Raw genomic sequence first — 14,649 nt, 5'->3', positions numbered from 1 at the left:
CTATTTAAGGGCCTTTACTGCTTCTTGATCCATAAGGTCAGCTTCAGACACCTTCTGCCTGCTGGAAATAACAGAACTATATCAGATAAAGTAAATTGTGGATGGGGCAGATGCAGCTGATATGCATGAAACATCAATTGGTTACAGGCACACTAATGTCATGAAAATGGTGTGGATTTTGACTTTTTGGCCAGTACTACAGAGAAGAGTCAGTGTGAAACAGCTGCTAGGGAGTGGAGTTCTTTAGCCCAGTCTATGTCATCATGTCAGGTGCTTATATGTGTATCTAAACACAGAGATGCCTTGTAAATTCCTAGCTATGTGTAGAAAGCAAATATCACAAGAACACTAGTTCAGAGAATCCACACAAAAGAATGCCCATACATGTATCAAAACTTACAGGAAAGTTCACTGAGAAAAACTTCAAAGGCAACATAGAAGCTAGTAGAAAAAGCACATTTCATCAGGCGAAGTACTGCACAGGATTCATATTCCAAATTCCTCAGTAAGTTCTACACTCAGGCACAAAGCTGTGGGATGAAACCTTTTCAACACACACATATTGCATTCATGTAATTATATTGCTAAAGGTACATAGCTTATTAGGAGATTTTTTTGAAAGCTATTCCAATATAATTCCCAATAGGGATGTAATTATATATCAGTATAGAAGTGCTTTATGCTAGCTTAATGCCTTTCTCTAAGGAAATGTTTTTTTTTTTCTTTTTATCAGTGCATACAACTTTACATTGATTGGTTTGTAGATTTAAAGCAATACAAATTCATTACAAAAACCCTAAGCTGCTAGTTAAACAAAGCTAAAAAACCCAAAGCACTGAACTATTTAAGCTATTTCCCCTGAATACTGGTAAGGAAAAAATCATTATTTTTATTTTTAAACACTTGGAAAGTGAAGGCCTATGAAAATACATACACAAATCATGAGTCTGCTGAAATCAGGAAAAATACGAGCAACAAGAAAAAAGAGGACCTAGTGAGGGAAAAAAGAATCAGGAAGAGAGTGTATTCTGTCCATGCAAAATATTTTGACAAATGTAGCTCTTCTCAAATTACGTAATATTTCCTCAGCCATTCATCTGAGTTGCCACTGGAAACAGGGATCATCTTGGTCAATACAGACTATAAATATTTTATGAGACATTAGTAAAATTGGTATGATCATATTTCCTAGTAATGAGTGCTAACAGACCATTACAAAACCCCAATTATTCTAATTAAATACAGCAGTAATCAATACCCTGTGCTCTGGGTGAGTTTGCTTCAGTAAATACAGAGGTGCATGCTCTTCAGATTAAAATGTTTAAAAGAAAAAATGTAATATTTTAATAAACTGGACTACAGTTTTCTTCAGAGGCCATAAGCTGCTACATAAAGCATGAATCTTAACCCTCCTCATGCAATTAACTATCATTTCAGGTGAAAAGCTCCACCAGTTGTCCTTGGCACAGCTTCAAGACAGCTTAAGCTTTCCTTCTGTAAGTATCTGATGATGGAAGGAAGCATTCTGTATGTCGTTCCCTTATACCTACTCCTGCAGCTGCTACCTCAGCAGACATTACACCTTCAGCCTTTTCACTTGTTCCAGATACTTGTATTTTTCTTTTATAGCTAAATTTGGAGGTAATAATTATACTAGAAATTAATTCCACCTAATGTCCAGTATTTTCCTGAGATACTTGCTTTCAAAATGAATTATTGTCAGTCATTTCTCAGCTTTCATATCCATATGTTAAGTTGGAAGGAAAATATAAGCTGCAGATTCATTGCTTAGTCTTTAAGTTGTGGATATTCAATGGCACCATCTTGCTTAAACTCGTGCCAGTATGAGAAAAATGGCCTCACTTAATTTAAATGGCATTCATTAAAAAGAAGAAATTGCTGAATCAAGGGCTGTGAGGTACCTTGTCAGCATTTCCAAAGATGAGATGGTTTTTAGGAATAAAGAATAACTTCATAGTAAGTGTAGCTATTCTCTTTAACTTGTCACATTGTAGATTAGCCCATGGCCCAAATGCACCTTTAGGACTGCCCTCATAGGTCCCACCTGACTGACACAACTATGTTTGAGGAAGGATATTAAGATTTTGGGATAGACAGGGCAGTGCTGATGTACTTTAAGGGTAAAAGGAACTGCCTCAGCATTACAGTACAGAGTGGAAAGTATTAGCAGTAAATGTGAAAAGAATCAGCTATCCACTAGTTAAAAATAATAATCCTGTCTATCCTGAATTGAGAAATGACTTACATATACAAGGTCAGTTAAATATTAACTGCCTTTTAATCTAAAAAAAAGAGAGGATCCCTTTGGCAAAGACAGCATAAAAGGAAAACAAGTGAAACACTGCATATAGCCAAAACATGCTGTTGTAGTTTTGGTGGGGCAGTTTTAACAGCATTTGCATCATTCTGGAAGTCACGGACAAATGCCAGCAAGGAAAATCTCTGACCTAACATAATCAGATGGTCAACACTCTAAGGCCTGAAATTTGTTACAAATTAAGGAATCCTTCACTGCCTGGTTTAGCAACTGTTGCACCTATGTCACTGGCCTAAATTTAAGGGAAGTCTACTTCAAGTCATTTCATCCCACCTATTTCCAAAGCCTTCAGGTATTCTTGAAGGCTTAGTTTACCAGCTATATCTTACAGACATGTGTCTGATGACAGTGACAATTTCAACAGGGCTCCACAAGAATGCTGCAGTGCATCCAGACAGAATTAATTTTCAGGATCAAACCCTCACTCTGGATTTGCGTGTCAGTATTAGTAAGGCTGACTTTCCAAAGAATTTGAATGAGTCATCTCATGCAACATGACATGATGATGTAATATTCTGCTTTGGTGTTCTATTTTTGGATCTATAGCAGGGCAATAAACATGGAAACGTCTTAAAATTTGGAAAAATATAACCAAAGAAAGGATCCATACAGTGTGATACTACTGACAAGGTCACACTGGTGCTTCTTCCCTCATTCAGCCAAGACATGCACTGGAAAGGAACAGGCTTTCTGGTATTTCCTGGCCCTTTCAGAAATATGGAAACACTTTGACAAGTGCTCTTTTTCCTGACTTTCTGAATTCCAATCAGAATAGCAAAATTAAGGTCTTCATAACTTTTAAAAAACATCTAAGCTTCCACTTCTTTCCCTTAACCACTATTTAGAAATAAATGGAACATATATAGAAAGTAAAGGAGTAAAGTACAGGACAATAGAAGCAGACTTTCAGCCTTTTAATGTCTAAATTTTATAATAATGGGTATTAATATAGGATAAAACTGAGTAGTTATTTTCAAAATAATAATAATCATAATAATAAAGCCAGAACATCTTTCCCCCCAAAATAGGGCCTGACTATTTAGACAGAGGGAAAAAAAAAAACCCAAAGCAAACTTATTTTAAGTATTTTCTTTACCTTACTTGATCAGTTTTGATCTTTGGTTTATGTGAGTGAGACATCAGATCTTTCTAAAAAGAGAGAAAAACTTATTAATTATCACTAGTTCCTTCTAAATTTACTGTTTATCCTGGTAGACAGCTTTATACAAACACTGCACCAAAAGACTACACTAGCAATACTAAAGAATTTGGGATTTTTTAATGTGCTAATATGGTACCTGAGCAGTCCAGAGTATAAAACTCATATGAGTTATTGTGTCAGAAGGATGGAGACTCATATTTTGTTTCAGGCCTAGCTTTAATGCATAGAATTTGGACAAAACAGATATACTTGGGTCAGCATTTTAATACGCTTTGAGAAGAGGAAGTACTTCATATGAACCAACTTAAAAGCTTAAATAAGGAGGAAGAAAAAAGGAGGCTTTTATGTCTAAAATGAATATGTAATCTCTGAAAGTATCCTTGAAATCTTGTTTCCCAAGTTACTTTTCAAATCACTACACTTATCAGCTTTAAAATTTCAGTTCTACTCAGTATTATTGAGTAATGAAATTGTATTAATTAGGACATGTAGTTCTTCAGAAGGACAGCTGTTTAAACTTATATGGGGTAAAAACTTATCTATCTCTGCCTTGTATCTTGTGAATTACAACTGAAGGGAAGAAGTGCCTTAATATAATACAGACCTCTTATTCTTGAATTTTCTTCTCCTGATAAACATCCGGCCAGGCCAAGTAAAACCATTATAAACAGTAAATCTAGAGTTCACTACTGATAATAATAAAAATCCCTAAATGGAGTTCTTCCTTTTATTGCTCAGATTTACTTTATGAGAGCTTTTCAGGGAGTAGAGCATGTGAAATCTGCAGCCAGTTTAATAACTGTGGTGGAAAAAGACTTAACTGCAAGGTTCAAGCAAACGACTTGAACTTCACTTAAAGACTTAACTGCAAGGTTCAAGCAAATGATTTATTTGAACTTCACTTACAGACCTAACACGTCACTATTGCAGGTTTTACAGATACAATGGAGGAATGCACTACTGCAATTTTTAAGGCAAGAGTAGTACAGTATTACAACCACAAGTGATTCAGAGACAACCACAAGCACACACGTGTTTACAAACTTAAAATAAACAATATTCACTTACCCCTCCAGGTAAGGGCTCTCAATCCCATACAAAAATAAAATGTAGCATGAAGAAACAGTCAGTTATACCTTCAAACACTTTAATGTATTTATAATATCACTGTCTTACTCCTTGTGGTTTTCGGATTGGAAACGGTCTAATAGCCATATTTAGCTTGATTAAACTTAATTTAGCTTCTATGCCTATTGCTTCCTACTGTCTGGTCGGAGACTTTCAGAATCACACAGCCTACAGGATGTTCTTTGCTTAGGGAATTGGTTGAATAAAGCCAACTCTTCTGCATGCTTACTCAGTTCAAACTGAGGTGCTTTTGCTATGCAAGACATACTATGGTATAGTATGCAACACCCCATGAACCCTCATACACTGGACTATGGTCCTTTGAAGGCTGTTCGTATTGTCAGCATGCATGAACCTTGAGATGCATCCATAATAAAAAGGAATCAGATTTACTGCAATCCTTTCTTCTCTCTGTTTCCTCTGGAGAGCTAGTACTTCTTCTCTTCTCCTGGCCTGAAAAGAAATATATTTACCACAATAAGCTCAGAAAAATAAATTAAAACCATGTAATAGTTAAGTTGATTGTAAACTTTAAAATCCTCATTGAAGCTGAGAACTAGAGTGAACATACAGCAGAAACAGGCATAACAGGTTACTGGATAAAGTACTTTGACTTTGCTTTCTTCCTGAGATCCTGAAAACACACAACTTGGGAAAGCAACCTTCTCTTCCTAGATTTACATGGGTTTTGAAATAATCACTTTCCTCAGATCAGAAGGAGTCACTCCAAATGTCAAGATGAATATACATACTAAAGTTAGCAAATACAATCCTGTAGCATCTTGCGATTATAAAATTGGGGTAATTCAGGACTCACATATGCATAATAACTCATTACAAAACCCTTTTCATCTGAGATGTGCAAACAGAGATAACTTTTGCCTTCATTATGTATCCTTGGATTAAGCCAGTCTCTGCTACTCTGTAGAAGTGGTTTAAAACTGTGATAATTTCAAAGGTCATAGAATTTAGTCCAGTTTTGAGCTACGGAACATTTAATGACTCTTTTCAATCAATGGTCCAGGTTCTTCACTCTAGAAGAGAAGTACACATTCTAGAACTTGCTAAAGCTTGTCTCTTTACACAATTGGAAGAAAAAATAATTTCCTAGGGAGAATAAATTCCTACTGAGTATTTTTTAGTATTCTGATTCCCAGACATCTGAGCACATCTGTATATTTTTGCCTTATGGAAATAAATAGCTTTCCGCTACAGTGAGACATCACTGTTTAAGCTGAGTAAAAGCATAATAAATCGTTTTCATAATTTCCTAGCAATATGTTACGAAACAGACATTCCAGGAAGTATTTTGAGAAAACCCTCAACCAATGCCAGAACGGAGCACATCTCAGCATACAACTAATAAAAAAAGAAAAGAAAAGAAAAAGAGTTTCTTATTTGTTCTTTTCCATCTAGAAGTGGTCAAGAAAAGATGATGTATAATTGATCGGGAAAACCCCTGGGTTTTAGTGCAGTGTATTCTTTTGTCTGATGACAATTTCTTCCATGCAATTTGATTTTAGAAATTAAGCAATCTTCATTATTTAAAGTTGTTTCTTCAACAACCCGTTCCAAGTTTTAATCAGCTGTAAGTCTAATAAAAAAAAATTACCATTTTTTTTCCTCAACAGATTAATGTAAATGACAGCATAAAAGACAAAGCCCAAGCTCTAGATGTTTGAGAGTCCTGATATTGAAAAGTAACACCCACCCAATATTCTAGCATTCAAATTCTTATCCTTTACTGTTGTTCCCCTTTTCACAAAAGGGAAGTAAAATACCTGAGATGATAAAAAGAAAAGCAAAACAGAGCCACATCTTAGATCACAGTAGGAAGCTGTAGCTTTATTAACTAGTATGGGGAGTTAATGTAAACACAATACCCAAGTAGGGCAAGCAGTGCATGCCTAGGAGTGAGAACAAGGTTCAACCAAGAGACCAGATCATCAGGTAAGTTCATGGTGATGATGCAATACAAGTTCAAGTCAGGAAGGCAGTCCACAAGTCAGGCTCAGTGACGGTACCTTAGAACTTACTAACTCAAGGTAGCCAAATAAGACCAAGATCAAAAGAAAAAGTGGCCAGATTGGAAAAATATCTAGCAATGCAAAGATTTATTCAAGCTAAGCATTCCTATTTTAAATGCATTAAACTGATTACTCAGATTTGCAGTGTTTATAATATTGAAATGTCTTTGTCAATCTTAAACTATCCTGTAGAGCCTGTGGGAATTAATGAATTGCAGAATAGTCCAATGAAATAAACTTCCAAAAGACAACAGCTTTTTTGCCACGTGCCTCACTACTATTTCATATGAAATTAGCTAATGAATCAAAATAAGCATTTCTAATAAATTAATTCACTGTCAGTTTGTGAAATAACGGTGTTAATGCAGCTTTCTTTCTAAAAAAACCTGTCCTTTTATCACTGTGGAGATAACATTCACTTCCCAGATCTACACAAAAGAGCTTCCAGGTTTTGCTCTCCCAGGGGACATGCTGCAGGAGCGGAATGTCTGAATCAAGTCTGAAATCTGGATTTGAACAGTAAATGACACCTATGACTGATAATAATGTGAACATTATTCTTATTTCATTCAGTGCATTAATTTTAATTTTCTTAGACTTATGTGAGAATTATAGCACGTCCTGTAGTTGTATAAAGTAATTTATTAATTGGAATTAATCAGTCATCTTTATGGCTGCCACATGCCCAAAGCTGCAAAACCTTGCTATTATCTATTGTTGCTGAGTTTTTAAAAAATGAGCAGAAGATTCAGGGAAGTGTTGCTAGCTTCAACCAGAATTCAGAAAGAAGGCTAACTGATGATAATGGATGAGATGCATTTTGGAATTATTAATTTGAAAAGGAGGTTTGCTGACTTGCAGGGAAGACTTGCAGATCTTTCTGCACCTCTTGCAGATTGCTCTCATCTGGCCTGCTTCCCAAATATAGGCTAGAGGGTTTTCAGTAAAAATGTGGAGTGTTTTACTAAAATGAGAAAAAAATCAGTATAATTACAGAGTCAGACTGAAAATGTTATTACAATATTTAATACTACTTGTCTTAGTTTCCATTACTTGTATGAATTGTATTTATGGTATATATGTGGAACACTCATTCACCAGTTAGATTAATAGGGGCTTCAGTAAAAGTTTATGTCAGTGTCTCAATAGCAAGCACAACTGTTGTCTGCATCTTCTTTTTCTTGGCAAAATAGTAGGAGAAACCCCAAGCTCTATATACTTGGTCCAATCCCACTGTTTTGCAGGAGATGAACCTCGGGTGATCTGGATACCATGTCATTTATTTTGCTTCTTTTCATGGCCAATTTAATGCTTGAGTCACTGCATAAACATGAGTATATATACCTCATAGCATGCTAAATTTTATTGATCCTATCCACCAGTTACAGACTACAGGAACCGTTAACTAAAGTGCTGAGTGGGCGGTTGCATGCCAGATCAATGTTAGCTTTTGTAAAACTCCACTAAGTCAGAAGGCTCTGCGTGGTCCAGAAGGATCCACCCTGAAAGGCGCTACAGCATCCCACTTATGCCTTCCTTTAGAAACACAGCATCATCTATAAACTCAGTTTTGATGTTGGTTGCTAAAATCTACAGTTTGTTCTGCAGCTAAGTAGTTTCTAGAAAATTTGAAATGGCTTGGTCTAGTGGTTCTTGAATTATACCTCTCTAAAGATATCACCTAAACCTGTCCCTGAGTGACAGGCTAAGGCAGAAGCATTTCTATGAAAGCTGATTTAACAGCTGCCCACTACCAAATTTTCCACATCTCTTACTCAATGAACTCTTGGCACTAGCTGCTGCTGGGCACAGGCTAATGGAGAAGATCTATTAATAACTAAGACAACTAAGAAATAAACTCACACTTTGAGCTGTGCTTCAATGTCTCTCTGCCAGGATTTTGTGTGTGAAAAGTGCATTCAGCACTGGTAGTCATTCCCCCCCCCCCCCCAAATTATCCACTTTTGAATCTGGGCACTCTCAGTTGGCTACTTTTAGATACTAAATCAGAACAGACATTATGTGCTTACTATGAAGAAATTAAGTACACAGCCTACTTACTGCCTTCAGCCCTGCCCCAAGCCAGCATGACCCAGTTGGGAATAAGTTTAAGCTAACCATGAAGAAATGGGCTGCATCATGCAAACCACACAGTGGGCCAGGTCCAGGCGATTTTCATTACTGTTCATCATGTCATTTCCAAAGTTCCAGTGTTCCACCAAATGACACACGGTGAATGGAAATATTTATGACAAAAAGAGTCAGGATTAATGGTTCTTACCTGCTGAAGTTATTTTTCTTTTACTTTAGTTTTCTCCATGCTTTGAACTTTCAAGAGTGTCTCTTTCTCACTGTTTTTCTCACTTTCTAAATAAGACAAATGAGAGGCAAATAAGCAAGTGCTCCTACTACCACTGTCCTTCAGAGAGGGCAACTGAACCACAGTGTACTTTGGGGCTGTTCAGAAAGTTAGTGATCCCAGGGTGTGGATCCCAAACAGTAGGTATCAGCTGAAATATCTCAGTTGTGCACACTAGGGGCTATGGCTCTTCTGTCATCCAGAGCTTATTGGCATGAGTCATTATTCATTCCTGGGAATTAATTCCTTCCAGAAACCTAGGCAACAAAGGCTTAGCAAGATGGGGGCACGAAGTACTTCATACTTCTAGGAAGTTGTGGGCCCTGGAGAGCAGTACTTCTCTCTGGAAAGTAAAATCACATTAAGAATGCCTGGGAAGGTGTGTGTGTGGGTGGTGCAGGGAGGGCACAAGGCCTCAGAGAGGTATGGGGGGTCTGGAGAGGGTGCAGGGCTCAGGCAAAAGGTGTGGGGTCCCTGGGAGAGCACAGGGCCTTGGGAGGATGTGTGAGGCCCAAGGGAAGGTGTAGGGGCCCCAGGAGAGGTGTGAGGCTCTGGAGAAGGGCCCCAGGAGGAGCATGAGGCCCTAGGTAAGGGGCAGGACCCTGCAGAGAGATGTGTGGCCCCAGAGATGGTATAGGGCTGCAGGCAGGGTCTCCTCAGAGGGCAAGGTCCCCTCACGGGGCAAGGTCCCCTCACAGGGCAGGGTCTCGCCATAGAGTAGGGTCCCCTTCCTAGGCAGGGTCCTCTCACGTTCCAGGGTAGCAGGGCCTAGACAGGACTCGAGCGGTGGTGGCAGCACAGCTGAGGTCCAGAAGGTGCGGGCAAAGCCCACATTGGCTGGGCTTGAGCCAGCAAAGACAAGGGGCCCATCGGGCACCATCAGATGTTGTTCTGTCTCCGTCCCTGTGGCACCGCATGGGGCTGCGTCACCGTGTCCCCTCTCCATGAAGTGGGCCTGCCCAGCTCAGCCTGTCTGCTCCTACCCTGTGCCAAGAGGAAGCAAGAGGACAGCAGGACCCTGGTGCTGCCCATGCCACTGACACATCCCTGTCACTGCCACCTGCTGTGGTAGGTGACCTCTCTGCTGGGGCCCTTCCCTTTTCCCTGCCGTCACTGGCATCTGGGTGCCAGGAGAGAGGACTGTAGTGAAGGGGTGAAACTGTCTCAGAGGGGACACAGCAGCACAGACATGCCTGGGGAGCCTGGACCCAGCTGCAAGGTAAGGGACACACTGCCTGTCACAGTAAACATGGAAGACCAGAAGGCTGACCACTTTGTACATCTCATTTCAAGTGTCTTCAGGCCATTTAAGCTCAAGTCTAGCCTCGGGCCTCTTTATGAACAGGAAATAGCTGCCACCACAGGCCTCAATTTTATTTATTCAACAAGACTAAATGGAGGTAAATGTGAAAACGGTGGCCTTAGACAAGTGTAAGGCTGAGACAAGCACAACCAGAATGGGAGCTGATGTCGGCAAATTTTGGGAAGAAAAAAACCCTTTCAATTTGTTATCATGTTTCTCAGTGTCCTGTATGCAAAAGAGTTGTGAATGAAGTGTATCACACAGTAAGGTGCAGTTAAATTAGCTTGACAAATGCACTGACGTCTCTTGCATGTGTGACAGGCAATTCAGTACATTTCACTTCTTTTATTCCACTGTCTTGCCTGTCTATTAGATGCTTCTGCAAAGAGGTTAGTCAATCTGCCTTCCGTTGTCAAAATTCCCATGCATCTGATTTCCATTGAGATATCTTCCAAACCTTTTTACCTGGCTGTGTGGCTAGTGATTGTTACTTTTGGCAATCAGCTAACTACACTGCCTAGTAACTAGGCTGATGTAAGAGATGGTTCCCTTTCAACTCCTACTTTGATGAAGACTGGGGTTTTGTTAAAAAAGAATCTTAGAGCAGGTTCTAGCACTATTAAGTATTTTCTCCACTGTTAAAATTCTTGAATGTTAAGTGGTCAGAGTAAAAAACATTTATAGCATACCGTGAGTTTAATATCTATTCATTGCTCAAACCTCCCTTCACTTACTAGCTTGTTAAATAAGACAGGAAAAAGAAATGAAAATTATTTTCCCAATACCTGAGAGTTAAACTGAAGGGTACAACCAAAAAAATTCTTAGTCCAATCTTGGTGCATAAACAATTAACTATACAATAAGTCTTCATGTGGCTAACCAATTTAAACACAACAGACAGCAGTATTGCGCTGGGAAAGTTCCTAAGGATTTTAGCATCAACCTCAAGAAATCTAAGACTTTGCTTGATATTGCCAACATATACCATATGCTTCTGCTGGACAGCTAAAACTCTGGAAATAAAGCTGTAAATGAATAAAAATTATTAATAATTTTGCACTAGGAATAAGGATGTTGTAAGGAAGTTTTGTGGTGCGTTTTTCTATAATGAGGTTGTAGCAGGGCATCCTGTGCCTTGTTTTGATGGCAGTGAAGTTAGTGATTGCGAAGCAATGGATACAATCAGCTACCTACACTGCCTACAAACCAAGCACTACTCTTGTGACAGGTTCATGGCATTCAAACCTAGAAAAAAAGAAAGCATTTCCCATAATCATATTAACATACTCTTACATTGCCAACTAACCAAGCACTATTCTTGTGATGGGGTCATGGCATTCAAACCTAGAAAAAAAGAAAGCACTTCCCATAATTATATTAACATGCTCTCTCCAGCAAGCAATTGACAATAATGGAAAACACTGGTCATATCAACCTTAATATTATTCTACTAAATCCAAAGTCTTTATATCACAAATTAATTGTTCTTAATAATTAAAAACTGCAGTGGATGCATCACAAAGATAATTTCAGGAGTGCAAAGACAAAGCAATGAAATACTAAAATTGAAATTAATATAATGCACCACAATGGAAATGGGAAATGACAAAAGCCTTAGCATGCAGTCCTTGCTGCATGAATGTGGACTAAGTGGTAGCTATATGCAGAGGTGGAACTGTAAATACAGCTGCAAATTTGGGCCAAGACAAAATGTTCAACATGAATATCATCCTACCTGGTTTACAGGATGTCAGCTGTAGTGCTTATGTCACAGTGATCCGACTTATCTTTGTTCTCTAGTTGGGGCATTCGAGTTAATGTCCTACAGCACAGGTTTCGAGCAATTTCCATTTAAAGGTTTTCAGAAGAAACTTACTACAGCAGCGGTAAGAATAGTAGAATTTCATTAGTTCCCTGAATTTCAGAAAGCTTTTTTTTCCAGAACAATATAGGAACACAGATCGTGCTGATAGTCAGATGTCAGGCTGCTCAAACCTTTCACACTAATTTGTGGTAGCTAAAGAAATTAGCAAATCTGTTCTGCAGAACAAAACTGAATATGTGTAAATAGTTATAATCAATTATGCTTTGTGTCTAATACATGTGTATGCAATTAATAATGTGATAAAACTATTTTATATGGATTTATCAGGCTATTCCTAAATCAGGAATGAGATAGAGTCTGTGAGGTTACAAGCATAAATTTGCCTGCAAATTAAACGATTTTGCTAGCTTTTAACCATAAATGCCTTATTGTTAAAATGCATAAAAAGAATTCAGGACTTGCCCTCAAGAAGCTTACCTTGTAATAATCCTGATAAGGACTGCATTTATATTAAAATGCTTAAAAGATTCAATGGAAAGGAAAAAATGGCTAGCTTCTTCACTCTTCATTTCTTTCCCTTTTCCTTGGCTAGCACAGCAACGTATTCACTGGGCACTGAGCAGCTTTTCACTGGCAGACATGCCTCTGGGGATGGTTCCTTAGGTGGCCCTTGGGTGCCCCATCTCTTCCACTGGGACTCCTGGGTTGGAGTGTCCCCAGTCTGGGCTGTGGGTCAGCCCCATGCCTGTAACCTTTGTGTACACTCTGTCGTCATGGTCACTCAGCTGGGGCTTGTGCATGGAGATTGGACCGTTGCTTTGAAACATGCAGATGGGTCTTGCTATAGGAAGCTTTGTTGCAAAAGAGGTTTCTATGGGCAAAGTCAATACGAAGCACACACGGGAGCTTCCGCCCTGCTCCTGTGGACAAATGGCTACAGGTTGTGTCACAGACACGGAAGGTGATGCAGGCTTTAGTGTCACATGTAACAGTCTGGGCACACACCTCTAGGCTGATATCTGGATACTGGGGCTTCAGCCTGGTTTTATTCATACCAGGAGTCTAGCTGCCATAGCAGGAGGCCCCAAAAAAGACAGACTTAACAGCTCAAAAGAATGAATGGCTTGTGCTCCTGGCACTGGGCTGCACTGAGATGCACATGCAGCACATATTCACCTAACGGTCACCCACACCACCTCTCTCCCTATTTCCTGGGGGCCTAGCCAGACATTTCTGTATGCTTGCTCTTGACCTGTCCAGCTTGCTGCAGTCCTCTCACTCCCTTGCATTTCAGGTCTTGTTTCTCTAAGTAACCCTTCGCTCTTTTCTTCCTCACAATCGACACCAACACAACCCCATCCTGCTGCCGCTTATGTTTGCAGAGCAGAAGTCAGATAGATAAGCCCGTATGGATTGGTACAATCCTGACTGTCCCCACTGTGTGCTGCCCTTCGCTCCATGCTAGCCACAGTGGCAACCGAGGCAGAGCAGGAGAAAAGATGTTTTGTGCTCTGCATTGCCCCTTTTTGTGTTGGAGGAGAAACTGCAAGAGAAAAACAACATACTCCTTTCTGGTATGTTAGCAACAGTAGCAAGATTGTGATTCTTAGCTGGTGATGTGATCCACAAAGACTGTAAGAATAAGACTTTCAAGAGTGTCTAGTGATTTAGGGTATCTAATTGACCTGAGATGCTTTTGAAGGGCTTGTCCTTCAGAAATTTCTGGGCATTCTACTCTCTTTGATAACTACATACCTCTATAAGGCCCATGTAAATTGTGTCCAGCTGGATGGCTCAAATCTCTTGTAATTTCTGACATGCAAATAGGGAGGAAGAAAGAACTGTAAAAGTAATCAACACTCGATTACATTGTCAGAAAAATTTACAAGGCTACAGCAATAGCTCTTAGACTACGTATAATAAGCCCAGGTAGCTTTACAGTCTTTCCTTTGCTATATAATTTTAGAACATGCTAGACCAGCACCAGTCATTATTTTTTTTATAAGATTATTTTATTGCTTAAGTCACTGAAGACTGATGATCTAAATTAAATTCTAGCAAAATGTGGTGCTCAAACACTTAAAATCCTCTTCAAGCAAATTTAAGCTTCGTATATTGTAATATGAATAGAATTAGAAGTATTAGAAGGTGCTAAACATTGCTACATAGCCCCATGAACTGCAGAGTCTTTCTCTTCTGCAAAGGAAGATGACAGTTCACAGAGTGAGTGTAAAAGCAGGTCCTGAAATCAACAGTTAAAGATGGAGTTGCAACCCAGAACATCTTCTATACTTGTGGAATATGCCTCCTTAGCAGTTACATCTTATCTCCTGCATCTGCCCTGTATGACACTGTTTTCTCATACCGTCGTGGTTTGCCTGCTTACCTGCACAATATAGGTGTTCTCACAGACCTTATTTTAAAGACCTTTTACACCAGTGAGTGCTTTCCCTGGGCAGGAGGCTCCTCCTGATCCGTGTAATTAGCACGGTCATACCGTCTTATGT

General features: G+C 39.2%; 1 protein-coding gene across 1 annotated transcript; it reads right to left on the bottom strand.

The window, feature by feature from the left end:
* On the bottom strand, positions 1-9,894 carry HOATZ (HOATZ cilia and flagella associated protein). Its single transcript, XM_049800124.1, is given in 6 exon segments — positions 1-61; positions 3,435-3,487; positions 5,022-5,081; positions 8,937-9,022; positions 9,319-9,357; positions 9,765-9,894. Coding segments are annotated over 6 exon segments (429 nt in total).
* Between the last annotated feature and the right edge of the window lie 4,755 nt (positions 9,895-14,649).

The sequence above is a fragment of the Accipiter gentilis genome, chromosome 5, assembly GCF_929443795.1.
Source record: "Accipiter gentilis chromosome 5, bAccGen1.1, whole genome shotgun sequence".
Taxonomy (NCBI): Eukaryota; Metazoa; Chordata; class Aves; order Accipitriformes; family Accipitridae; genus Astur; species Astur gentilis.
This window is presented reverse-complemented; position numbering and strand designations above follow the sequence as displayed.